General features: G+C 48.7%; 2 protein-coding genes across 2 annotated transcripts in view; one reads left to right on the top strand and one right to left on the bottom strand.

The window, feature by feature from the left end:
• The window catches only part of LOC133021933 (bone morphogenetic protein receptor type-2-like), a gene marked incomplete at its 5' end in the record, with an annotated part of 7,311 nt that extends 603 nt beyond the window's left edge, over window positions 1–6,708 (top strand). Inside the window, 9 exon segments of the mRNA XM_061088943.1 lie at window positions 84–220; window positions 352–488; window positions 1,600–1,771; window positions 1,875–1,950; window positions 2,221–2,291; window positions 2,373–2,489; window positions 2,566–2,763; window positions 3,852–4,608; window positions 4,757–6,708. Of these exon segments, the coding sequence (XP_060944926.1) occupies window positions 84–220; window positions 352–488; window positions 1,600–1,771; window positions 1,875–1,950; window positions 2,221–2,291; window positions 2,373–2,489; window positions 2,566–2,763; window positions 3,852–4,608; window positions 4,757–5,040 (1,949 nt within the window).
• A 1,385-nt stretch (window positions 6,709–8,093) lies between these two features.
• The window catches only part of ttn.1 (titin, tandem duplicate 1), a 148,380-nt gene continuing 130,626 nt past the window's right edge, over window positions 8,094–25,847 (bottom strand). The window contains 23 exon segments of the mRNA XM_061089000.1: window positions 8,094–8,386; window positions 8,816–9,148; window positions 9,460–9,613; window positions 9,720–14,785; window positions 14,908–15,513; window positions 15,669–15,974; window positions 16,071–16,646; window positions 16,748–17,047; window positions 17,291–17,593; window positions 17,687–18,271; window positions 18,363–18,665; window positions 18,836–19,138; window positions 19,231–19,530; window positions 19,656–19,943; window positions 20,096–20,689; window positions 20,798–21,079; window positions 21,221–21,523; window positions 21,636–21,941; window positions 22,083–22,382; window positions 22,467–22,757; window positions 22,945–23,250; window positions 23,335–23,637; window positions 23,763–25,829. Of these exon segments, the coding sequence (XP_060944983.1) occupies window positions 8,094–8,386; window positions 8,816–9,148; window positions 9,460–9,613; window positions 9,720–14,785; window positions 14,908–15,513; window positions 15,669–15,974; window positions 16,071–16,646; window positions 16,748–17,047; window positions 17,291–17,593; window positions 17,687–18,271; window positions 18,363–18,665; window positions 18,836–19,138; window positions 19,231–19,530; window positions 19,656–19,943; window positions 20,096–20,689; window positions 20,798–21,079; window positions 21,221–21,523; window positions 21,636–21,941; window positions 22,083–22,382; window positions 22,467–22,757; window positions 22,945–23,250; window positions 23,335–23,637; window positions 23,763–25,829 (14,468 nt within the window).

The following is a 25,847-nucleotide window of genomic DNA, read 5'->3' as shown; positions in this document are numbered from 1 at the left end:
CACACAACACGTCTGCAGTGTGTCAGGCTCCTGTTCCGTCAGAATGGAAGCAGCCGAGTGACAGCGCCACCTTGTGTGTCCAGGTGAAACTGCACCAGAGTTCCAGCTGGCGTTTCAGGCCGAGCTCGGGAATCATCCGAGCTTCGACCAGATGCAGATCCTCGTCGTCCGGGAGAAACACAGGCCGAGGTTCCCTGAGGCCTGGAAGGACAACAGTCTGGTTAGTGTGTCTGTGAACATGAGATTTATACAAACTGTTGTGTGGTTCTGACTGTGTGTGTGTGTGTGTGTGTGTGTGTGTGTGTGTGTGTGTGTGTGTGTGTGTGTGTGTGTGTGTGTGTGTGCGCTCAGGTGTTGCGCTCACTCAAGGAGACGATGGAGGACTGCTGGGATCAAGATGCTGAAGCTCGACTCACAGCTCAGTGTGCAGAGGAGAGACTGACTGAGCTCACACTGCTGAGTACACACACTGCAGTACACAACAACAGGTACACACACTGCAGTACACAACAACAGGTACACACACTGCAGTACACAACAACAGGTACACACACTGCAGTACACCACAACAGGTACACACACTGCAGTACACACACTGCAGTACACAACAACAGGTACACACACTGCAGTACACAACAACAGGTGCAAACACTGCAGTACACAACAACAGGTACACACACTGCAGTACACAACAACAGGTACACAACAACAGGTACACACACTGCAATACACAACATCAGGTACACACACTGCAGTACACAACAACAGGTACACACACTGCAGTACACAACAACAGGTACACAACAACAGGTACACACACTGCAGTACACAACAACAGGTACACACACTGCAGTACACAACAACAGGTACACACACTGCAGTACACAACAACAGGTGCACACACTGCAGTACACAACAACAGGTGCACACACTGCAATACACAACAACAGGTACACACACACTGCAGTACACAACAACAGGTACACACACTGCAATACACAACAACAGGTACACACACTGCAGTACACAACAACAGGTACACACACTGCAGTACACAACAACAGGTACACACACTGCAGTACACAACAACAGGTACACACACTGCAGTACACAACAACAGGTACACACACTGCAGTACACAACAACCGGTACACACACTGCAGTACACAACAACAGGTACACACACTGCAGTACACAACAACAGGTACACACACTGCAGTACACAACAACAGGTACACACACTGCAGTACACAACAACAGGTACACACACTGCAGTACACAACAACAGGTACACACACTGCAGTACACAACAACAGGTACACACACTGCAGTACACAACAACAGGTGCACACACTGCAGTACACAACAACAGGTACACACACTGCAATACACAACAACAGGTACACACACTGCAATACACAACAACAGGTACACACACTGCAGTACACAACAACAGGTACACACACTGCAATACACAACAACAGGTACACACACTGCAGTACACAACAACAGGTACACACACTACAATACACAACAACAGGTACACACACTGCAAAACACAACAACAGGTACACACACACGTTTCTCTCTCGCACTCAGGAATCTGTCTCCTCGAGTTGGCTCCGCCTCTTCCCACATCGAGGACCTGCAGGTGGGCGTGGTCAAAAACATCCAGGGAGAGCCACACCTTCCATCCGTTGTCAAGGCAACGACGAGTGGAGCCGAAGGTCCCGAAAGAAACCGAAACTTAATCAACTACGAACGACAGAAGGTGAAAGAGACGGATGTTAACGTGAAAGTTGAAACAAATATTTTTTATAGTCATTCATTCCTTCCTCTCCCCCCCCCCCTCTCTCTCTCTCTCTCTCTGTCAGACTCAAGCTCGCTTGTCCTCTTTGGACGCCCCCCCCAGCCTGATGCCTGCCACCGTCTCTGAATCTGAACTCAGGCGTGAGTGTGAACTCTTCATTCACAGTTTCCACTTCTTTCCTGAATGTGTCTCACTTCCTGCTGGACGCCGTGTGTTCGTCTGGTCTCGAGACAAATGTCCTCGAGACAAATGTCCTCGAGACAAATGTCCTCGAGAGCAGAGAATCTCTGCTGTCACGTGACCAATGCTTGAGTTTCCTCGTTCAGAGCAGTTATCACGGTTCATCCTGAGGAGAACATGAACCTCTGAACCACATTCTAAGGGTTGTCACTGTCCCTGCTGTCCTCCAGGTGGCACTGTTTCCATCTGCCTGCAACTGACAGAAGAAGACCTGGACGCCACCAAGCTGGACCCCAGAAAGGTCTTCACTTTTAATCTGATGCTATGTTTGTTCTTCACGCCTCAGAAGGTTCCTCATCGTTCACAACATCTGTCTCCACAGGTGGACAAGAACCTGAGGGAAAACTCTGATGAGAACTTGATGGAACATTCACAGAAGCAGTTCACTTCACATCCACAAATCACCAACCTGCTGTCACAGGCTCCACCCACTAACCAGGTATAACCAGTGAGGTCACCAGCTCACTCCCGGTGTGGCTGCTGCTGAACGTAACCTGAGGTCCTGTGTCCACCAGGTCAACAACTCCGTGCCGACTCATCACGGTGAACTGGGGGGTGTCGATGCTCCTCCCTCCTCCTCCATCCACCCCCTCCCCAAACAGCAGAACTTGCCCAAGAGACCCACAAGCCTCCACCTTCTCCCCAAAACCATGGAGACACTGTCGGCCTCTTCTCGGCGGAAGTTGGAGAAGCTGAAGTCGAACCACCGACAGGTAGGACCCGGGCGAACGAGTCCAGATGTGTCCTGAACCTTAGAGAGACAGACGTCATCAGGAACTCTCCCTGGTGGCTGGACCTGGTCTCTGTGGTTTCTGCAGGTCCTCGATCCTTAGGCCGGGTTGTGTTAGGTTGGGTTGTGTTAGGTTGTGTTAGGTTGGGTTAGGTTGTGTTAGGTTGGGTTAGGTTGTGTTAGGTCGGGTTAGGTTGTGTTAGGTTGGGTTAGGTTGGGTTGGGTTAGGTTAGGTTGTGTTAGGTTAGGTTGGGTTAGGTTGGGTTAGGTAATCTCTATTATTCCACAAGGGGAAAGGTGTTGTGCGGCTAGAGTTTGCAAAGAGACACAAACACAGGGACAACACTGCCACCTGGTGGTATAAAGACTGCAGCTCCTGAAAACACAGACCAACCTCCACAAAGCTCAAGTGAAAAGTGAAGCTGGTGAAAAACTGAGCAGAAACGGGTCTGTGTTAGGTTGTGTTAGGTTGTGTTAGGTTGTGTTAGGTTGTGTTAGGTTGTGTTAGGTTGTGTTAGGTTGTTAGGTTGTGTTAGGTTGTGTTAGGTTGTGTTAGGTTGTGTTAGGTTGTTAGGTTGTGTTAGGTTGTGTTAGGTTGTGTTAGGTTGTTAGGTTGTGTTAGGTTGTGTTAGGTTGTGTTAGGTTGTGTTAGGTTGTGTTAGGTTGTTAGGTTGTGTTAGGTTGTGTTAGGTTGTGTTAGGTTGTGTTAGGTTGTGTTAGGTTGGGTTGTGTTACAAACTCCTCAGAAAAAGAGTAAACGATGGTAAATATCGATAAACTGACACTAAAGACAGATTTTCAGATCCATGTTTACATTCACAAACCTCGTTACACACGCACGGATTGAGACTCACACTAGTTGTGTTGCAGTGGTGATGAGGGGACACAGGGGAGGAGTCTTCAGGTCTTTAGATGCGTCTGAGTTGGGACGTGGACGTTCTTGAAGTTTTGAACCTTGTAGTTTATTACTTTTATTTTTGTTGTGTTACTTTTATATCTGCACATGGAGGAACACGTGTTGTTCTGCTGTGCACTTCCTGTTTGAGGATAAAGTTTGTCCCTGTGTTCCAGGTGGAGACGGGCGTGGCCAAGATGAACACGCTGCCAGTCGCCGCGGCAGCAGAGCCCCACTTGGTTACCACAGTAACCAACCAGACCAGCTCTAGAGGCAGCGTGGCGACTGGGAATCTGATCCAGTCCAAACCGGTGGCTGCCAACAGCTGCAGCGGGGGGGTCCCCAGCCTGGTGAGGAACAGCAGGGTCACCAGAGGTCGGACCAACCCGGCAGGACCACAGCTGGAGGACGAGGACGGCGTGGAGGACGGCGTGGAGACGATCAGAGGAGGAGCCAGTCGTCTGAATCTACTCAACTTCAGTCCTGACGAAGACGAGCCGCTGCTGAGGAGAGAAGAAGAGCTTCCTCACCGAGGATCCAACTCCAACAACAACAACAACAGGACGGTGGGGGGAGCCGAGGTCGAGATCCAGGATCCAGAGGTTAAGGCTGAGAGGACGAAGGGGTCAGAGGTCGTTCAGGTCAGAGACCTCACCAGGCCCAAGCCCGAGCAGATTAATGGAACTCCAGTTACAGAAGATCAAGATCCAGCCCCCAAATTCCAAACCTTCTCCAACGTCTTAGGTTTAGAAACCCAAACCAACGCCGAGGATCCAGAAGCTCCAGAATCTCAAGATTTAGAAACCACTGCTCCTGATGAAGCCTCAGATCCAGATCCAGATCCAGAACCTGCAGCTGAGGTGGAACAGACCAGAACCAGGAGACCTGAGCGTCCCTCTTCTCTGGACCTGTCCTCGTCCTTCCCTTCTTCAGGTGAGTCCAGATCCATGTCCACACGTGTGAAGACCCTGTTTGTGACCTGAACATCACCCACTGTTCTCCTCCTTCCTCTGGTTTCCTGACGTCCACTTCCTGTTGTGAAGGTCCGTGTCTCTCACGTGTTTCTGTCTCTTCTCCGCAGACGATGTTTCTCTGAGAGATGACGTGAGCGCTTCAGGAGAGAAGATAAAACGTCGCGTGAAGACACCTTACACTCTGAAAAGATGGCGTCCAGCCTCGTGGGTCGTTACCACGGATACGGCTCTCGACCCCGACTTTGGGTTCGACAGCAGCAGCTCTCACGCTTCTGCTGTTGGAGCGAGAAGGCTCAACGCCCCGAAGCTCAGCCAGTCCCGGTCCAGCATGGCGGTGTTCTGGGTCGGCTGTGGAGCGACCTCTGACCCCGACGGGAGGAGCAGCTTCTGAAGGTTTCTGTTCTCACCTCTTCGTCTTCCGTCGCTCTGATGGAGGAACAGACACTTCCACCAAACTTCTCCGAGCACCTGAACCCGTTTTTTTACAGGAATCCGTTTTGTTTCTCTCCGACCTCCGACCTTCGGCCTTTACCGTACAAAGTATCGTGAATGCCAATTAAGTCACATTTTTATTTCTGGTGAATTGATTTCCAAACTTTGAGATGATTGGCTCATGTAGTAATCAATGTTGTGTTACTTGAAGTTGTGGCCTTTCCCCGACCGTGAATCTGTCGACGTCAGTGAGGGACTCGAACGCCCGGTGGCAGGCGGGCTTTGATCTCATCTGGTTCCAGACGGTGGATGTTTGAGCAGAAGAAGAATCCTCCGGCTCTTAGATGATCCTTCACCTGCAGCTGTTTCCGATGCTGGTGAAGTGAACGCCGCTCCGCAGATACTTGGAGCTGATTGGCTGCTCAGCCTCACCGAAGAGGAAACGGCCAAATCAAATGTCAGATTATTTTATGCACTTTAAAGAAAGCTTGTGTTTCAGAAAACCTTCTGAGGGACATCTCGTGCAATTCCGGGAGAAACCTGGATTTGAACTCCTCCCGTTTCTTCTGGGTCTTCGTGGAATGTGATCCCAGAGGTGTTTTGCTTTAAAGCCCAATTGTAGCTATGCAGTCATTTCCTCCTGGTGACGTGGAATCAGATCCACTTCTTCTCTCTTTGCCTCGTGAGGTTTGTGAAAAGGAAACCTCGGCCTCCAACGAGCTGGGAAGCTCTGAGCTGGAGAAGAAGATCTGAACCATCTGAAGCTGAAGAACCGAGACCACAGATCAAAACCTTTAAGCCGAATGATCGACGTGTTTGTAAAGTAGCTTCAGACGAAGAAAGTTCATCTGATGGAAACGAATTAAAGAAGATAATGTTAATGTTGATAAAGTTTATCCACCACAGCACTTTCAATATTTTATTATTATTTCATTGTATCCACATTATTAACTGACACAAGCTTCCTGTCGTCCACGGCCTTATTAATCACAAGTGAAGTTTCGGGCATGAAGTGGATTCTATAACGATTTATCATTTCTGTTACGTGAAAGGTTTTAAATGCCAAATTTATTAATGAACTTTGGTATGAAAAAAAAGACTGAATCATTTTCATCTTTTATTTATTCAAAGAAGAAATTAACATTCAACAGAATCATTTTTATAAAAAGTGACTGATCAGCTGATTTTATGAAGTTGTTTTTTATGTGACGCACCTTTTAACTACGTGAACTTTCCATTAAGCCTCATTAACTTTTTACTTCATTTTCTTTTCTGTTTATTGTTTCAGGTTCATATAAAATACGGTTATCAACACGGTGGACGTAGCTAAACGTTCCATTTATATCTCATTGTTTTATTGAATTGAACTTTCAAGGCTTTTTGTTGGTTTTGTATTTTGTACGGTTTGTAACAGAAAATGAAGAACAGTGAATATTAAGTGAACGTTCATGTTACAGTGTTTTCTCTGTTTCCATCAGAATGAATTTGATTTAAACATCTGTTCTATTCTCTGTCTTTTCTTTGTTTCTGTGTGTGATCTGAAGTTTTATATAAATACTGAACACTGGTGGAAAATCCCTTTAAACTGTCTCTTATATTGCCGTCATAATAAAAACTTTAAAAACTATTTCTACATTCACTTTCAATCTTCTTGTCTGAAAGATCAAACAGATGAAACGTTAATCATCATAAACGGAGGATGTGTTTTTTCAATTCTTCATTTTCTTGTGCTACGTGAAGCATTTCAGACAGAACAGATGCAGTATGGGTAATATCGTTTCTATAAAGTCATCATTTGCATTAATGTAAATGTAAATGAGGGACAAGGCTGCTCCACCCCCCCCCCCCCCACCCCCCCCTGGACCATGAGGAGGATCTGATGCTGTTGTTCAGCTGAGAAACACAAACTCTGGATCTGACCTGGAGTCTGAGAACAGTTTCTGTGTAAAACGCTCAATAACCAGCCGGACACCGGGTGTTGTGCTGAAATCATGCTTTATTAAATCAGTAATGCAACAAACTCAAGGAGGATGAAATATAGTTCTACATCAACAGATCAATTCAATCAAAGCTCAGGGTGAAACACAGCCGCTCTCTTCCTTCGCCCACAGGAGATGGATCATTGTGGAGAAGACGACGACCCTGATGAGGTGAAATGACTAAAAGCTAAAAACACTCGCACGCAAACACACTAACACGTTAACTATCCTCCAGGAGAGGGCGCTGTGTCTGCACAGCAGAGCCGGCGTCGACCTCCTGTAGCTCAAGGTCAGGAGATGTTTCAAGAAGCCGACCCGACCGTCCTGTGCCAGACGCAGCGCTCTGAAATCAAACGATCTAAACGCCGGGAGCGCCGGCCGTGGCGCTCGCGGCGGATCGTCACATCGCGTTGGTACGACACGTCGGCCGAGCACAAGGCCGGTTCACGCTGCTTACATGAGGGTCAGCAAACAGCGCTCAGGGCCTTATGCTCATGGTGCAGCTCATAGGAAACTGTACCAGGCACCGACACGTGTCCAGAACAATAACTTCGTCTCTGTGTTTCTGGTTCCGATCGTCGGCAGGGAGCCTCTCTACCTGCCGAGGCTAGCTTACAGACTTCAACTTATCGTTGAGGCACAGTTTAGTTTCTCAGTTTATCAGGGTATTCGTTTCTGTTGAAACTTTCTCCTGTTAAACTGCATTTAGTTTCATTTTGTTTCGGTTAATATTATTGTCATAAATAACAATGCATACATTTCCCATAACCGTTAAATTCGGCTATATACATTATGTACATGTCACAGAAAAGTGGTTCAAAAATCCTAATTCATAGTTATCCAATATGGCACATTTTATAACAACTTTAGACTTTAGTCTAGTTTGGCATAAATTAATGTCAAGTTTGGTACAAAAATAGTTCATATTTACAAGAAGAAAATCCAGATCTTTATCAAGTCGGTTATCGTTACTAATTCACTAATAAAAGAATCTGGATCCGGGAAGCGGGGGGGCAGTTAGTTCACTTTTTTTTTACATGGATCGAATGAGAACGTTGACGGTTCTGGAGTCGGAGCCGAGCTCGTTGGACAGACGCAGGACGTACGCCCCCCCGTCGCCCTCCTTCACCGGAGCGATCACCAGGGTGGAGAGGTCGCCGGTGTTCTCCACGCGGCAGCGCCCGTCTCCGCTGGCGAGGGGACGCCCGGAGCGCACCCACTGCACGGAGGGGGCGGGGTCTCCGGAGAACACCCCCGCTATCGTCAGGGACTTCCCCAGCTCGGCACTGACGTCCTGGGGAAGATTCTCGATCTTTGCTGGAAAACCTGTGAAGGAGAACGAGTCAGTGAACACGTGTTTCATCCGACATCCAGTTTAACTCCGGATCGTTTCAGTCACAGAAATAATTCACTAATTTAACCAAAACTACAAAAAGTAAAAAACCTGCACAAGGAGCAGTTTCCGATCATTAATCTAATGAGGATTGTTTGACCTCACGTCAGCTACAGGTTCATTCGATGGTTTTACTGAAGGATCAGCGGATCATTTATGCAGTCACTCAAGAATTTGGAATTTAAACATAAAAGTTATTTTTCCTCCAACTGTTTGAATCCACAACAAAGAAACACAGATGTCGTCTGAGATCAGAGCAGTGATTGAAAAGTTTCAGAAAGTAAAATCTCTCGTTAATTCTAATGAAACCTGAAACTGAAACGTAACCATCAGGCTCGGATCGCAGCAGCTGACCGTCTCACCTCGTTTGACCGCGGTGGTTCGGGCGCTCACGGAGGTCGAGGACGTCACATGCGACTGAACAGACATTTCCATCATTTGGCTGCTGGAGCTCATGGAAACCATCGACTTGGCCATCATGGCAGACATGCTAGCCTCAGACATGCTAGCCTCAGACATGCTAGCCTCAGACATGCTAGCCTCAGACATGCTAGCCTCAGACACGCGGCTGCTCGTCTGCACGCCGGCCTCCGTGTGGACGGACGAGGCGGAGACGCTTGTCTGCACGCCGGCAGCGGTGCCAGTAAAGTCTCTTTGCTCCGTGATAATCATTGTTGTCGGCTCTTCACCGAGGGCTGCGAGATGCAAATAACAAGCACAGGACTCGTATCACAATGTGCACGTAGAGTTCAAACACCGGGGGGAGCTGTGGTGCTTTGGTTTCACACACATGGGTTTGAACGTGAAATCATATTTAAGGATTCAATGTGTAGGATTATCCAGGTGACATGTTTCTGCAGTACAAACAAACCAGATGGCTGCAATCCTTAACTTGACCACCAGACGTCACTACAACCTACACACTGAACCTTTAAGATTTCATCCCAGGTTTCATCATCACATGCACTGACAGAGTTGGACTGTTAGTTGAAAAGCAGAAACTTACTGAAGACGTTGAGTGACGATGTCGCAGAGCACTGTCCGAACTGGTTCTTGGCTTTTATCGTGTATTTGCCGCTGTCTGCGACCGTGGCGTCACGGATCTCCAGAGCGTTGACGTGTTCAGAGCGACTCAGTCGGATGTTTGACGTGACAGAAATCTGTGGAGACAGAGTTACATCCGGTTCAGCTTCAGACTTAAATCACTATAAGCAACATTTTTGAGATGATTAAAAAACAAATGACTTCCTGGAGAAAACCACTCACCATCACATTGTCTTTCAACCACTCCACTTCAGGTGAAGGTTCTCCTTGGATTTCACACGTCAATTTCACATTTTGTCCCTCGTTCACATTCTGGGACCTCGGCTGCACGAGGAACCGAGGAGCGGACGGACTCGCGGGGATTACCTGCTTGCTCCTTTCTGATGGAGGGGGGGACTTTGGAGTTGGGGACTTTGGAGTTGGGGACTTGGGTGTTGGGGACTTGGGTGTTGGGGACTTGGGTGAGACTGGAGACTTGATTCTCTGAGGGGACTTGATTGGCTCAGGGGACTTGACTCTCTTGGGAGTTTTGACTGGTTCAGGCGACTTGGGAAGAGGTGACTTAGCCTCTGGAGAGGTGATTCTAGTCAGAGCAACAACTTCTTCCTTGGAATCAGATTTACGGATCGATAGAGTGAAATGAGCCTCTTGTTTGCCTGCAGCATTTTCCACCAGGAGAGTGTAGCTGCCTTCATCTGACACCTCGACGGGAGAGATCTCGAAGGAGGAGTTGTTCTGGGTGGAGACAATGTGGTGACGAGCAGTGGAACCAATAACTGTGCCTTCACGCATCCAGGTGATAGAAGGAGCTGGTTCACCAGCGACATCAGAGTCGAACCTGGCGAGGCCGCCCTCCTCCACCGTGAGAGACTGAGGTTTGGTCAGGATCTGAGCAGGAGCACCGGGCTTCTCCCTCGGCTTCTCAACAACAGTAGTGGTCTCTTCAACAGTTTCAGTTACGGTTTCTGTTGTTTTAGAGGAGGAGACGTGATATTCCTCTGTTTTGGTCATTTCAGGCAGATGGGCGGATGGAGGCTCCTCATCTGTGCGTTGTGAAGAGAAAACAACATATTCGTTTTCTGCAACATCTAATGTTGCATAATCAGAAGTCTCTCCTTTGGTGTTCTTGCAGACAACACGGTAGGTTCCAGCATCCTCAGTCTCACAGTTGATGATCTGGAGGGTCAGCACTCCACTGATATTGGTCATGTGGTACTTGCTGCTCTGATGAATCTCTTCTCCATTGTGGAACCACTTGGCCTCAGTTTCTGGTTTGGCCTGGATGTTCAGGGTGAACCTTGTGTTGGAGCCGTAGGCGACGCGATGGGATCTCAGCCTGATGGTGATATGTGGAGCGTGGTCAAGGCTAAACCGAGCCTGTGTCACAACCTCCACTGATCTCCTCTCTGACCTCAGAGCCTGCTTCCTCTCCTCGTACCTGGATGCAAAGTCAACTCTTGGGAAGGCGATGTCTGTCTTCGCAGCCTTTTCCAGGGAGGAAGATGTTCCCCTCAGAGGTTCAGGCGTTGGAAGCTTCTTAATGGGTTTAGGAATATATGCTGAGGTAAAGGACGTCAGGTACTCAGATTCCACACTCTCAGAGACTTTTGCAACAGTGACAGTTGTTTCCTTTTTAGAGGTTCGCATCTTCTCCTCAAACTCCATGCGTTTGAGTTCACTCTTGTATGATGTGATTCTCTGAGCAGTGGTGTGTGGGCGCAGCAGCTCCTCATCTTCTCTGTCTTCATAAACCCTCTGCTTCTGATGTGTATGGGTAGCTTTGTCGTGACGCTGGCGAAGCTCAACAAAACTTGGACCAGCCTCATATTTAGATGGAATTCGGTAGGAGTCATATCTGCGGACCCCTTCCTCCTCTTCATCATCACTGTAGTCTCTTCTAGGAGATGAGGGACGCAGGGCGGACAGCTCAAAGGGAACTGGGCTGAAGCTCCGTGGAGAAACAGAGTACCCCAGTTCCAGCTCTTCCTCCAGACGAAGCCTCTCCTCCTCAATTCTCTTCATGGACAGATACTCATTCACAGGCAGCAGCAGTTCCTCATCGGACAGGTCACCCAGGGATCTCCTCCTGATCCTGTGGTATGCCTCCATCTCAGGGGAAGGAGTGCGATGCCTTGCAGGCCTCACTGTCTCCAGGTCGTCCTGAGTGATGGATGCGATGCGCCACTTGGGCTTATACTGGTCCTTGATCCTGATTGGCACCTCATAGAACTGCTCCCACCTGGAGAGGCGAATACGCTTCATCCTCTTGTGACTTATTTTATCCATAGGCTCAGGGAACTCGTACTGATCTCGCAGTGTCTTGTACCATTTCATGTCAGAGAGTGGCTTGAAGTGTTTTATTTCCAAATCTTGCTCGAGAACAGCTGGGTTAAAGACACGAGGAGTGGGGACGTCGTAGGGCATTCGCAGCCTCTTCTCATCCGCTCGCTTCTTCCTCTCCTCTCGTTCTTTCTGTATCTCGATCTCAGTCTTCTCTCCCTTCTTAGTTGTCACAGCCGGTTTGAACATGGTGGCGGCCTCCCTGACAGCTTGTACTGCTAAAGGTGGGAGAGGTGCAACAACAGTGCCGGACATGATCTGGTAAAGCCTCAACTTTTTGTCCATTTCTTCCTGTCCAGATAACTTTTGCTTTTCCTTTTCACTGGTCTCATATTCCTTCTTAACATGAGTGACACGCAGCACTTTGAGTGTGGACTGGCAACTGGCAGATCCAGCAGAGTTGGTAGCAGTTACTCTGTATATGCCAGAGTCCTCAGGGAGAGTGTCTCTCACATGAAGGATGTAGTAATCAAGACCCTCGTGGATAACCTCAATAGATGGTCCAAAGGCCAAAGGTGTGCCATCTTTCTCCCACTTCAGTGTGGGGTGGCCAGACACTCTGATTTCAAACCGTGCATTCTGGCTCTCCCTGCACTCTACGTTTGCTAGCAGACGTTTGAACATGGGCCTCAGGGTGAGATCTGCTGGTTTAGGACGAGGAACGACAGTAAGACGAGCCTTGCAGCTGTCATCACCGTACCTGTTACGTGCCACAACACTATATTCTGCATCATCCTCCTTGTCCAGTTTGTGGATGATCAGCTGGTACAGACCCTTGTCACTGACAAAGGTATATTTCTTGTCATCATTTCCAGGGATAAGTTTCTGTCCCGATTTGTGCCAGATGACACGCGGCTCAGGGTGAACCGTTATGGTGACACTGAAGCGCACGTCTTCTCCCATGTAGGCGGTCCGGTTGACCAGAGGGAGGGTGAACTCCGGTGGTTTCTGAAGCATTCTGGCAGTGTCCACTCTGCGCTTTGTTCTCTTGACCACACGACTGGTGAAGTACTCGCGGCACGATCTCACACTGTTGATGAACACCTCGGCGTAGGCACTGTCTTCACCATACTCATTAACAACCTTGCATCTGTAGGTACCATCATCTGCCCTTGTGACCTTGTTGATGGTGATTACAGCCAGGCCATCCTCATATTCAATTTCATATTTTTCTCCAGCTTCAAGCTGCCTGACTCCACAGTACCACGTCACTTCAGTAGCGCTATCATAGTTGTCAATGTGGCAGATGAATTTCACATTGTCTCCTTCATTCACCACTGCATGTCCAATCTGTCCTGCAAGAGGGCCGTGTTCAAAGGAAGCAATCTTCACCTTGGCGACAAAGACTCCACGCTGGGACCTGATGGAGCCGCCACTGGCCACGCGGGCTGCAGACACAACGGTGTTCCACTCCTTTCTCACCATCGCTTGGTAATATCTTTTATGCCTACCAGATGGGATTGCTCTGCTGCTGATTTCCTCTGCAGGCTTTGCAAGCCAAGGATGCGCCAGAGCCTCGGCAGCAGTCATACGATGTCTCCGATCCTTTGTCATGAGGCGGTCTGTGAAGTCTAATGCCTCAAAACTGGCCTGTGTGAAGGATTCGTCTTCATAGCTATAGGCTGCATTGGAGATGTTGTCGATCATCTGTTGGTTGGTTTCAGATGTGAATGGATTGAGTCCACTGAGGAGAACGTAGGCAAGGACACCAACCGGCCACATGTCAGTGACACTGCTGACCAAGTCACACTGGTGGATCTCAGGGGCTGCATACTCTGCAGTGGTATACTGAATCTTGATTTGTTCTCCAGGAGTTAGGTGTCTGCACTGGCCTAACTCGATGATCTTTACATTAGAGCTGGTTCTTGTTGCGTACACAACATTCTCAGGTCTGATATCAAAGTTTCCATAGCTCTCGGCATGCAAGAACTCGAGAGCTGAGCAGATCTGTCTGATGTAGTTAACGATCTCCCGCTCATTAAGCTCAAAGTCTGCTGAGCTGAGGCGCTCGAAGATGTCGACACCAGAGATGAAGTCATAGATCATCACTAGATCTTCTGGGCTGTCAAAAGACTCATGGAGAAGGAGGAAGTTAGTGTGTTTGGCCAAGCGCAGTGTTGCAATTTCCTTCTTGACTATTGCTTGATCAGCACCTCTCACTTTGACAAATTTAGCCATGTATGTCTTCTCTGAGCTGATGTCAACACAGCGGTGGACAATGCCAAACTGACCTCTGCCCACTTCCTCTGCGATAGCATATTTGTTGTGTAGATTCTTGGCATCAGAGTGTTGAGCCTTGCCCCTGGGGACACGTCCAGTATCGTCAACCTCCCTGTCATAGAGCAGGACTCTGGATTTGTCCTCTTTAGTCATGACAGGTCCGCTGGTCTCAGATGGAGCACTCTGTCCAAATTTGTTCTCAGCAATGACCCTGAACTGATAGCTGGTTCCTCCAAACAGATTGATGACGGTGTAGTGAGTGTCACGGGACTGGGCGACACGCTCCCACCTCTCAGCAGTGGTGGGGCATTTCTCAATGATGTAGCTGATGACCTTACTGCCGCCATCATTAGCTGGTGCCACCCAGTTCAGAGTAACAGAGTCTCTGGAGACGTCTCCGGCTTTGACACCACGTGGAGGATCAGGCACATCAGCCACATCCAGCTCAACTGTCTGTTGGTCAATACCAAATCTGTTTTTGGCACACACAATGTAGAAACCAGCATCCTTCTTCTCCACTCCATTGGGGAACACCAAGGACGTGAAGGACCTGGTTACAATGACCTGGTAGTGGCCGTTGCTGTCGATGAGATCTTGTCCTTTCTGCCATGTAATGACAGGATCTGGTTTGCCACCGAAAGGAATCTTGATATTAACCATCTCTCCACGCAGGGCAGGGATGGCTTCTTTGTCCTTAAGGTTCTTCGGCAGGTTGATCTGGGCAGGGACTAGAAATGAAAGAAATGGCTAATGTGAGATGATTGTTTTAACAAGTATTTAATTTAGTTATGCTGCTGGTTAAGTCTGAGTTGGTTTAAATCGGAGGAATTGGATAAATCTTTACACTTACCTTCAACATCCAAAGAGACTGTAGCACAGATGGAGCCTCCCTGGTTGGTGGCTCTGATCTGGTAAACAGTGGAGTCTTCCTCATCAGCCTCAGTGATAACCAGCTGGTGGTAACCTCCCTTGAACTCCTGGATCTTGATCTTCTTTCCGTCAGAATGGATCTCCTTTCCTCGTCTGAACCATTTAATCACAGGCTTGGGCTGTCCTAAGATCTTGCAGACGAGGGTGGCGTTGCTCTTGTACTTGACGCTCATGTTCCTCAGCTCCTCCTTGAAGGCTGGAGCACGGATCTCCATAGCCGTGACTGGAACCATGGGAGCGGTCTCCTCACTGTAGTCACTCTGTCCTCCGACGTTCTCGCACTTCACACGGAAGATGTGCTCGGCGGCCTCCTTGAGATGCTTCACTGAGAACACGGTCTGTTTGATCTCATCTGTGGACACAGGAGTCCATTCGGTCCATTCCTTTTTGTCCTTCTTGTTCTTCTTCTCAAGGCAATAGCTCTTGATCTTGGAGCCACCATCACTGAGTGGAGGCTTCCAGGAAACCACGCAGGAGTCCTTGGTAATTGCCGACACAACTGGTGACAGAGGTGGTGATGGTTTCTCTGTGGACAGACACATGAGTATAAGAAGCCATGGCAGTGTACTTGGGTAGGTCTTCACATGTGAACTAATATGATGTATTATTGTTCTACACATACATTGTAAGACATTCATGAAGCACTTTTGAAAAAGTTAAAGGTAATTGGATTAAACGTACCCAATTGGCTCTTGATGAGAATAGGTGAAGTGAGCTCCAATGGCTCACTGTTGCCATAGCGATTCTGGGCATACACACGGAAGAAGTATCCAGCACTGTCGATGAGGTTGAGGACACGGCAAGATGTTCCATTAATGGATGAGGACACCAGTTCCCACTCGGTTCCCTCCTTGTCCTCACGCTTCTCCACGATGTAGTTGGTGATCATGCAGCCTCCATCGTCCTGGGGAGCCTTCCAGCTGATGATGACTGAATTCTTCAGGAGGGCGTCCAGGACAATGGGACCCTGTGGAAGGTCAGGTTTGTCTGGAAACAGAAAGATCGGATACATTATTGAATCTTATATCACCTGTACAGATGAATTCATGTTGCACTCACTGAAGGTCATTTACACGAGCTTACCATAGATTTCCACATTGAAGGCGGTGTCAGCTCTGCCAAAGTGGTTGTGCAGTCTGATCCTGTATTTGCCTCCATGTAATCTGCGTTGCACATTCTTAATGACAAGGTGTGTGTAATGCTCGGTTGTCTCAATGTTGATGTCTTCTGTGTTCTCCAGAGTCTTCACTCCATGCAGCCACATGATCTTTGGCTCTGGGCGGCCGATGTAGACGGCGTGGATACGCAGAGTAGTTCCCAGACCAGCATAGTAGGTGGCCTTCAATGGGTAGTCAGCATGGAAGGATGGAGCTGCCTCCAACACCAGGAGACCTGCGGTCTCAGCATCTCCGGCCTCGTTGATGGCCTTACAGGTGTACTGTCCCTCATCGTCCTGCTGGTTGGTCGTTATTGACAGGGAGTGGTTGCGGCCATCGGAGCTCATCTCATACTTGCGTGATTCGACAACCTCTTTGTCGCCATGATACCATTTGATGTCAGGAACAGGTCTACCAATGATCTGGCACTTCATGACCGCAGGCTGGCCCAGTTTGACAGTTACTTCGTCCATTTCCTTCCTCAGGCTTGGCTTAGTTTCAACTGTAAATGCAAAACAAGGAGGCAAGGTAATTTATTTACAGAAGAAATTCTGGATAATTGTGTACAAATAATTTTCACATTGTATATTTCAGTCCACTCACCGCTCAGTTTGGTCTTGATGCATGTGGTGGTCCTTCGGGGTCGGCTCATTCCTGTCTCATTCTCAGCAAACACTCTGAACTCGTACTCGGTGGCCTCAACCAGTCCAGGCATGGTGAACTCCTTGTCCTTCACCCTTTGCTTGTTGGACTTCTTCCAAGTGCTCTCGATTGATTTCCTGTACTCCACCCAGTAGCCCAGGACTTCCTTTCCACCGTCGCACTCTGGAGCTTGCCAGCGGAGGCTGATGCAGTTCTTTGTCACATTAACTGTGTCGATCTCACCTGGTTGACTTGGCTTGTCTGGAACGAAAGAAACAAAAAAAGTTAATTAATCCTGAAACCAACAATGAAAATTTATTCTTTTTTTAAAATCTTTTTATGTGCAAAACCCTCGTCCAGCCAAGTATTGTACGTTGTTTTGATCAACAGATTTTACTTAGGTTTACAGGGAAAAATCATTTACATCTAGATGGCTCATGGCAAGTAAAAGGTTATCAACTACTATAATAGTTATAGTATAAATACATATGAGTGAAAACTCACCAAATGGATCCTTGCATGTGACTGGGTCAGACACAGGACCAGCCTCACTCTCACCAACGTCGTTTACGGCAACAATGCGGAACTGGTAGTCTGAGTCCGGGGTGAGTCCAGGCAGAGTGAACATGGTGGAGATGATCTTGGTCTGGTGGCGGGACCATGTCTCAGTAGACACCAGCTTGTAGTCAACAAAGTACCCAGTGATGGCAGAACCACCGTCGTCCTTGGGTCTGGACCAAGCCAGGGCCACAGAGCTCTTGGTGACGTCCATGATCTCTGGTGGGGTGCTTGAAGACTCAGGAGGACCTGGTTTTAAAACAAATGATATTTTGAATAATTAATGAATTATCTCAGGTCAAAGACACATTGAAACCCAGACTGAAGAAGTGGAATACTTACAAAGAGGAGTCTGAGGCACCACTGGCTGCTCTGACTTTAGGGAGGCACTAACTCCGAAGGAGTTTTCAGCTGTGACCTTGAAGTGGTACTCGGTTCCTTCCTTCAGGCCCTTGACAACCAGCTGAGTGTCAGTCACTCTGGAGTCCACGGCATACCAGGCGTTTCTGGCTGCCTCACGTCTTTCCACAATGTAACCTAAGATCTCTGAGCCCCCGTCATTAGTGGGTACCTTCCATGCCACCTTGACAGAGTTTGCCTGGATCTCCTCAAAGACCATTGGTCCCTCTGGAGCAGCTGGGCGCCCAATGACCTTCACCTTGATTTGGGCCTTCTTTTTGCCGACCTTATTCTCCAGCAGGAGGTCATACACACCAGAGTCACTCCTCTCAGCCCCCTTGATCACCAGTTCGCTGGCATCTTCAGTGGAGGCAATCATGGCCTTGGTGGAGACTGCTCCTGCATCCTTCAACCATTTGCAGACTGGATGAGGTTTTCCCTTGGTGGGCACAGAGAGTCGAACTACTCCTCCCTGGCGGACCACATACACGTCTTTGTACTTCAGCTCTAATTCATAATCAGGAGATTCTGGAGAGAAACACAAATGAGTGGCCACATTAAAACCAGTGAAAGCTGATTTAGTAGCTGTGATGAAGTTAAGGTGGAGCTGTTGCCTTACCAAGCATCTCGGTCACTGTGACAGTTCCCGGCACTTCCGCAGGCTCTCCAGAGCCACCGGCATTGCAGGCCATCACATGGAATTTGAACTCCTCTCCTTGTGGCATGTTGGTCAGTGTGTATTCACAGATCAGAGATGGGGTGGTGTTGCACTTGATCCAGGCCATAGTGCCTGTCTTCTGCATCTCAATCAGGTAACCATCCACCCTTGCGTCTCCCTCATCATCAGGTGGACTCCAAGCCAATGATACTGAGGACTTGGTGGTGTCGGTGATCCTCGGGTTCTGTGGACAACCAGGTGGATCTAGAAAGGGAAGAGAGGAATGTCAGTGTTTGTTGCTAATGTTTGAAAAACACATGAGTTTGCACTCGCTATCTTAAGATTTAAGATGTCGCTAAATATAAGTATGAATTTAAGTTTTAATAAACAGTTTTGACTAAAAAGCAACACTTTTCCTGGAACTGTTCTCCTACCGATGGGATCTGTTGCCACAGCTGGTTTGGATGGCAGACTGGGTTTACTCAGGCCTCTGGCATTGATTGCAGTGATTCTGTGTTCAAACTCCAGGCCCTCGATCAGCTCTGTTGACCTGTATCTGGTCATGGTGACGGGGTTCTTGTTAGCGCGCACCCATCTGTCGGACCTGACTTCTTTGCGCTCTATGATATATCCAGAAACCTCAAGGCCACCATCTCCTTCTGGTGGGTTCCAGGCAACAGTCATGCCATCACGAGAAACATCAAACACTGTTGGACGGCCAGGAGGTCCAGGCACATCTGTTTAGAAGGGAAAATATGTTACATGATGCAGTCATAAGTTACCTAATTCTGTCTGTAAGGTGATACCAGATGTGTAATTGCAGTCTTACCATTCAAGCTCTTGCAGGTGACAATGTCGGACTGTAGGAACTCTCCAGTGCCATAACGATTGATGGCAGCTGCACGGAAGACATACTCATCTCCCTCATTCAGGTTTTCAAACTTGAAAGTGGGTCGGCTAACAGAGTCACAGACCGGCAACCAGCCAGGTCTGTGAGCATCACGCTTCTCGACCACGTAGCCACTGACCGGAGCGCCACCATCTCTGACGGGAGGCTCCCAGCTGCAGGTGACGGTGGTGGCATCAATCTCATCAAAGCTGATGGGTCCCTTCGGTTCATCGGGTTTAGCTAGACAAATAGGATGAACAGAATTAAAGGTTACAGTCAGTTTGACCGATGTTAATAAAGTGCACTGTCTGTGGCTATGATCGCTATTGATCAACATCAACAACAAATAAGAGCGGGTTTCTTACACAGGATGATGACCTTGATGACCTCTGTGAGGACGCCAACTGCATTCTTCACCTCGAGGGTGTAGTCAGCGCTGTCGTCGATGGTGGTGTCGGACACAGTGAGTTTGGAGAACTTGCCGGTGCTCTTGATCGTGACACGGTCAGTAACTTTCATCTTGTTGTCCCGCAAGTACCAAGAGCAGACGGGAGGAGGTCTGCCAACGAGGGGCAGGTCCAGCTCCAGAGTCTTGCCAGCGAGGACATTGACGACCTTCTGAGGACAACTGGAAAAGTCCACCACGGGCATCACTGGAAAAAAGACAGATAAAAAAATAGTGTAACTACAGGTGACAACAGATGGGAAACTAATTGCGAACTGAAATGTGATGATGCAATCCCCTTTAGTCAATCCCTTTATTATTTATGCTTTTGTCTAAAACAAGGACAAAAGGTGTCATTACCTCTCTGTTCCTGCACAGTGACCGCGGTGAGAAGCTCTTTGGGCTCACTGGCTCCTCTGCTGTTGATTGCTCTGAGTCTGAACAAATACTGTTCATGCTCATTCAGCTTCTCGATGGTGTGCTCAAAGTCTGTGAGCTTCAGTGTGGCCACCTTCATCCACTTGTCGGTGCCGAACTTGCAGGCCTCAATCATGTAGCCTGTCAGTCTGCTGCCACCATCATGCTCAGGCTTCTGCCATCCCAGGGTCACACTGCTCTTGGTGACATCGACTACCTCCAGTTTGTGTGGTGGCAAAGGCACCTCGCACACCAGGATGACGTCAGGTGTCTCGCGCGGTTCTCCGATTCCATAGATGTTCTCAGGGAGGACCCGGAAGTAGTACAGCATGCCTTCCATCAGGCCATCTATCTTATAGGACGTCTTGCTGCACTTGGACGTCACCGTCTTGTAGGCTCTCATTGAGGCCTCACGCCTCTCTATGATGAAGTTGTTGACGGGAGCACCACCATCTACAGTTGGTGCTTCCCAAGAGATGGTGGCAGAATCTTTGTTCAGCTCCTTGATTTTGATTGGTCCAGTTGGTCCAGGAGTATCTAATAATAAAAATAGTTCTGCACTTAAAATATAAAATCCTCAAAAACGTAATGTGTCATATAAAACCAATTGAAAGTATAGATACTACTGTGTAGTCTGTCACTTACCATAGACCTTGACCAGGATGTTGACTTCTTGTTTGCCTGCAGAGTTCTCGGCTATCAGTGTGTACTTGCCCGCATCGTAGCGGTTGACCTTGTCGATGATGAGTGTGGTGGACGTATTGGTGACCTCAATGAAGCCTCTGTTGTGAAGGTCGACGTCTGGCTTGCTCCAGGAGACGGCAGGATTGGGACGACCACTGACACTGACAAACAGGCGGAGGGAGCCACCAGCGCGGAGGCAGATGGTCTTCTTCAGGTCGTCGTGGAGCTCGAAGTCAGGAATTTCTGTGTGAGAAGACGTGATGATAAACATATAAAGTAGTTTGTTATGTAAGTTATACGGGAATTTAAATGTTACAACCTCATCAAAGGCCTGCAAATAACATCTACTCTATCAACAACAGAACATTTTTCCAGATTACTTACCAATTCTCTCCACTGGTTCGGTCTCAGCGCAGGGTTCACTCCAGTCTCCCGTACCGTTGACGTTGATGCCAGCCACTCTGAAGCAGTACTTCTTGCCGGCAGAAAGTCCGGTCACCACATACTCAGCAGCACGAAGGGTCTTTTCGTGGGCCTTCTTCCACTCCTCTGCTCCGGCCTCCTGCGTCTCCAGAATGTAGCCGATCACATCCGCTCCTCCGTCCTCCACCGGTCGGGCCCAGGCCAGGCTGATGCTGTCAGCGTGGGTGTCAGTGACACGAGGGATAGAGGGAGGGGCGGGGGTGCCTGAGTAGAAGAAGCAGGAATAAATATTTGTTAATTGACACGTTACCCATTAATCCTGCCCAAATATACAAAGACAGTGTTTGATATTTTGACTTGAACAATCTGAACTTACATGTTGGCACTCTGCAGACGACATACAGAGAAACCTCGCTGGCTTCACTCTCTCCAGCCTTGTTGATGGCAGTCACTCTGAACTGGTAGATGTTGCCTTCGGTCAAACCAGACACCTTCAGCATGGTGTCTAGGTAAGCTCCATCCCTGTTGACCTTCACCCAGCGGGCACTCTTCCTCTCGTGCCTTTCCACCAGGTAGTGGATCAATGGGCTGCCACCGTCGCTCTCTGGCTTCAGCCACTCGATGGTGGCAAAGTCCTTTCCTGATACTAGGATCTCTGGACCACCTGGAGGACTTGGCACAGCTGAGGGAAGACCAGATAGATGAGCATTGGACATTATAAAGGTATAATTTGTGGTTTTAATTTCACTGGCAAACTGAATAAGGACCTGGACGGTTTGACCTCAGTTATCTTTTGGGAAATTATGCTTTTAAAGTCACTTACTGAACGTGTTTCTGGCGACCATGGCTCCTGACTGCAGGGGAATTCCAGCTCCGTACTTGTTGACTCCCCGGATTCTGAACAGGTACTCTGTGTTCTTGAACAACCCGGTGATGTCACAGGTCAGCTCCTTGCACTCTGCATGCATGATGACCCAGTTCAGCCTGTTGGTGTCCCGTCTCTCCACAATGTAGTGAGCGACATCGTCTCCTCCATCCTCGAGTGGAGGCTTCCAGCTCAGGGCGCATGACTCCTGTGTGATTTTGCTGATTTCAATGCTGCCTTCACACACTCCAGGTGTATCTGAAAAAAAAACACAGGTGCTCATAGTATGTTGCTTTCAGGACGTGACAAATTTATATTCTTCAAAAATAAAAGTTTTTTTACCAAGCACTTTGACGTTGACCTCAGCAGTCTTGGTTCCACTCACGTTCCTGACCGTGAGGATGTACTTTCCAGTGTCATCTCTGTCACAGAATTTGATTATAGCCATGGCCCTTGTGGGGGTGTACTGCAGGTTGTACTTTTCACACAAGTCCAGGTCTCTGTTGCCCTTGGACCAGGAAGCCTTGGGGTCCGGCCTGCCTCCCACTGCAGCGTCCAGAACCAGGTCTGAACCGGCTCTGACCATCACTGTTTCAGACAAGAGTTTGCTGTCCAGCTGGGCCTTTGGAGGCTCTGTTCAGTGGAGACACAGGACCTGGTTATACAACATGTCCACAGTGTGGAGCAGAATCCACCACATTCAATAAATCTGTAAGTGTCTAACTGTTATTACTACCATCATTTCATTCAAGATTAAATAAGAAGTGTGGATGAATGCTATATGTTGTGGCTGTATTGTGGTCTTAGATGAAGATCGTACCAAAGTCTGTCTTGCACTGCACAGATCCAGTGGACTCGGATGGCCGACTGAAGACCTGGTTGGCATTCTTGGCGATGACTCTGAACTCATAGGGCTCTCCTTCTCCCAGGGCAGTAACAGTGTAGAAGTTGTCGGTCACGTTGGTGTAGTTACACTTGAGCCAGCGGCCCTCGCCGGTCAAAGTGTACGGCTTACGCTCGATGATGTAGCCCACGATGGGACTGCCACCATCGTTCAGTGGAGCAGACCACTTGAGGGAGACTGTGGTTCTTGTAACATTTGTGACCTCTGGTTTACTTGGAGAATCTAAATGATGGATCAAATATTTTTATGAGACACAATAATGGAATCCACTGAGACTGTAAATAGTGTGAAGTGTCTAAAACTCACCAACTGGGTTTTGCGCAACTGCTCCCTTCGAGGCCTCACTGGCTTTGCTCAGCCCACCACTGTTCATGGCATAAACCCTGAACTGGTACTCCAGGCCTTCAACTAGACCTTCCATCTTGTAGTAACAATCAAAGCAGGGGATCTTGTTCTCCCTCACCCACAGGATATTGTTCCTCTCCTTCTTCTCAATCCAGTAGCCTGTCACTTTGCTGCCACCATCATGGTAGGGCTCCTCCCACTTCATGGTCATTGTGTTGGCGGTGGCATTGAACACTGACGGCCTTGTTGGAGGTCCAGGAGGTGCTGTGATTAGAAAAAAGATTTTGTTATCGAGCACAGTCACCTAACTTATAGCTGATTCAATAGAAAGCATGTATGTATTTTGCCATTTTAAGAAATGCTTATAGGTCAAAAAGTTTAGCACTTACTGAAAGGATGCTCGGCGACGATGGTCTCAGACTCGGTGTGTTTGCTGACACCGAATATATTCTCAGCAGATACCCTGAATGTGTACTGCATGTACTTGGTCAGGTGACTGACATGGAGACTGGTGCGTTTCACACTGGAATTGATGAGCTGCCAGGCTGTGGAACCAGACTCACGTTTCTCAACAATGTAGTTGGTGATGTCAGTGCCGCCATCATCCTCCGGTGGTTCCCAATTAACGACGCAGGACTCAGAGGTGATGGAGGAGATTTCGATGGGACCAGTTGGAGGACTGGGTCTACCGGTGACATTCACTTCAACAGTGAAAGTCCTGGTTCCTGCCACATTCTCCAGAGTCAGGTAGTATTTACCACCGTCTCCTCTCATGGCCTCTTTGACTGAGATACTGGTTCGGTCCTTTGTTACTTCAATGGAGACTCTGTCTGAGCTCTTCAGCCTCATTTCCTCCAGCTTCCAGGTGACTTTAGGAGCAGGTCTACCACTGGTGGGAACATCGATGGTGAAGGTTTTGCCGGAGCTGCACGTGATCAGCTGGTTGGTGATCTCACTGAGGTCAGCAGCAGGTTCAATATGAGGCTCTTTGACCAACACAGGCGCCAAAGTTTCCCTGGGCTTGCTGTAGCCGGCTTCATTCTTGGCCTTCACACGGAAGTCATACTCATCGCCCTTGTTGAGCTTTTCAATCACATAAGTGAGGCTCTTGGTGTTACCAACCACGACCCATTTGTCCGAACCCTTTGGCTTTGCCTCGACGACGTAGCACTGGATGCGGCTGCCGCCATCGTGCTCAGGTTTCAGCCAGCCCAGTGACACAGAGCTGTCTGTGGTGTCCAGGATGTCCATTCTCTTTGGAGATGCTGGCTCTGCAGTGGCAATGACAGGCTCAGTCCGTTCAAATGCTTCACCGACACCATGCTGGTTCTCTGCAGACACTCTGAAGAAGTACGGCACTCCCTCCAGCAGGTCCTGGATCTTCAGGATGTGCTGCTTGCACTTGCCACCAGACTGCTGCCATGTGCGACGGCTGGCCTCACGCCTCTCAACAATATAGTGATGGATTCGAGCTCCCCCATCATTGAGAGGAGGCTCCCATGTAAGTGTGACTGAGCCTCTGGATACCTCCTGCAAGACCACAGCCTGTGGAGCTCCAGGTGTATCCATCACCTTTACAGTGAACGTAACGGCCTTGCTGGCGCTGGCATTCTCCAGGTTAACAGTGTATTTTCCTGTATTATTTCTAGAGCAGTTTTCAATGGTCAGGGAACTGGAGCCGTCTGTAGTGGTGATTTCTGACAGGGCATCCAGCTCTCCTTCCTCTCTCATCCAGGTGGCTGTGGGGATGGGTTTTCCTCTGAAGTTGATGCCCAGGCACACTGAACCTCCAGCCTTCACAATGTGTGTCTGCTTGAAGGTGGCGTCAATATCCACCTGTGGAGGCATCAGCCTGTCAACAGCTTGAGTCGGCTCTGGAGTCTCCTTCTCCTCACCTCTGCCCACGTGATTGACAGCTGCCACACGGAACCTGTAATCAACTCCTGTCTGGAGACCAGTCACTGTGTAATTCGTTTCTGCCACCAGCTCTGTATTTGCTCTCGTCCATTCTGTGTCTTCTCCCTTCATCATCTCAATAATGTAGCCCAGAACGTCCAGACCTCCATCATCTGCAGGCCTGCTCCATTCCAGACTGATGGATGTGTTGCTGGAGTCAGAGACGCAGACCACAGAGGGAGCACAAGGAATATCCTTTGGCTCAGCGGCTTTAATGGGCATCGAGATGTTGCTCGGAGCTCCAACACCAGCATCATTCACGGCCATGACACGAAACTCGTATTCTGTATCTTCTGTCAGGTGAAGCACCTTGTGAGCACATTCGATGATGGGCTTCTTGGTAATCACCTTGTAGAACCGGAGAGTCTTCTTTTCTCGTTTCTCCACAATGTAGTACTGAATGGAGTTTCCTCCATCGGATGTTGGAGGTGCCCATGAGAGAGTGATGCTCTCTCCTGTCACCTCAGTGGCATCAGGAGTTCCTGGAGCTTCAGGAGAGGCTGAAGAAAACAATTTTG

Source organism: Limanda limanda, chromosome 16 (assembly GCF_963576545.1).
Source record: "Limanda limanda chromosome 16, fLimLim1.1, whole genome shotgun sequence".
Taxonomy (NCBI): Eukaryota; Metazoa; Chordata; class Actinopteri; order Pleuronectiformes; family Pleuronectidae; genus Limanda; species Limanda limanda.
This window is presented reverse-complemented; position numbering and strand designations above follow the sequence as displayed.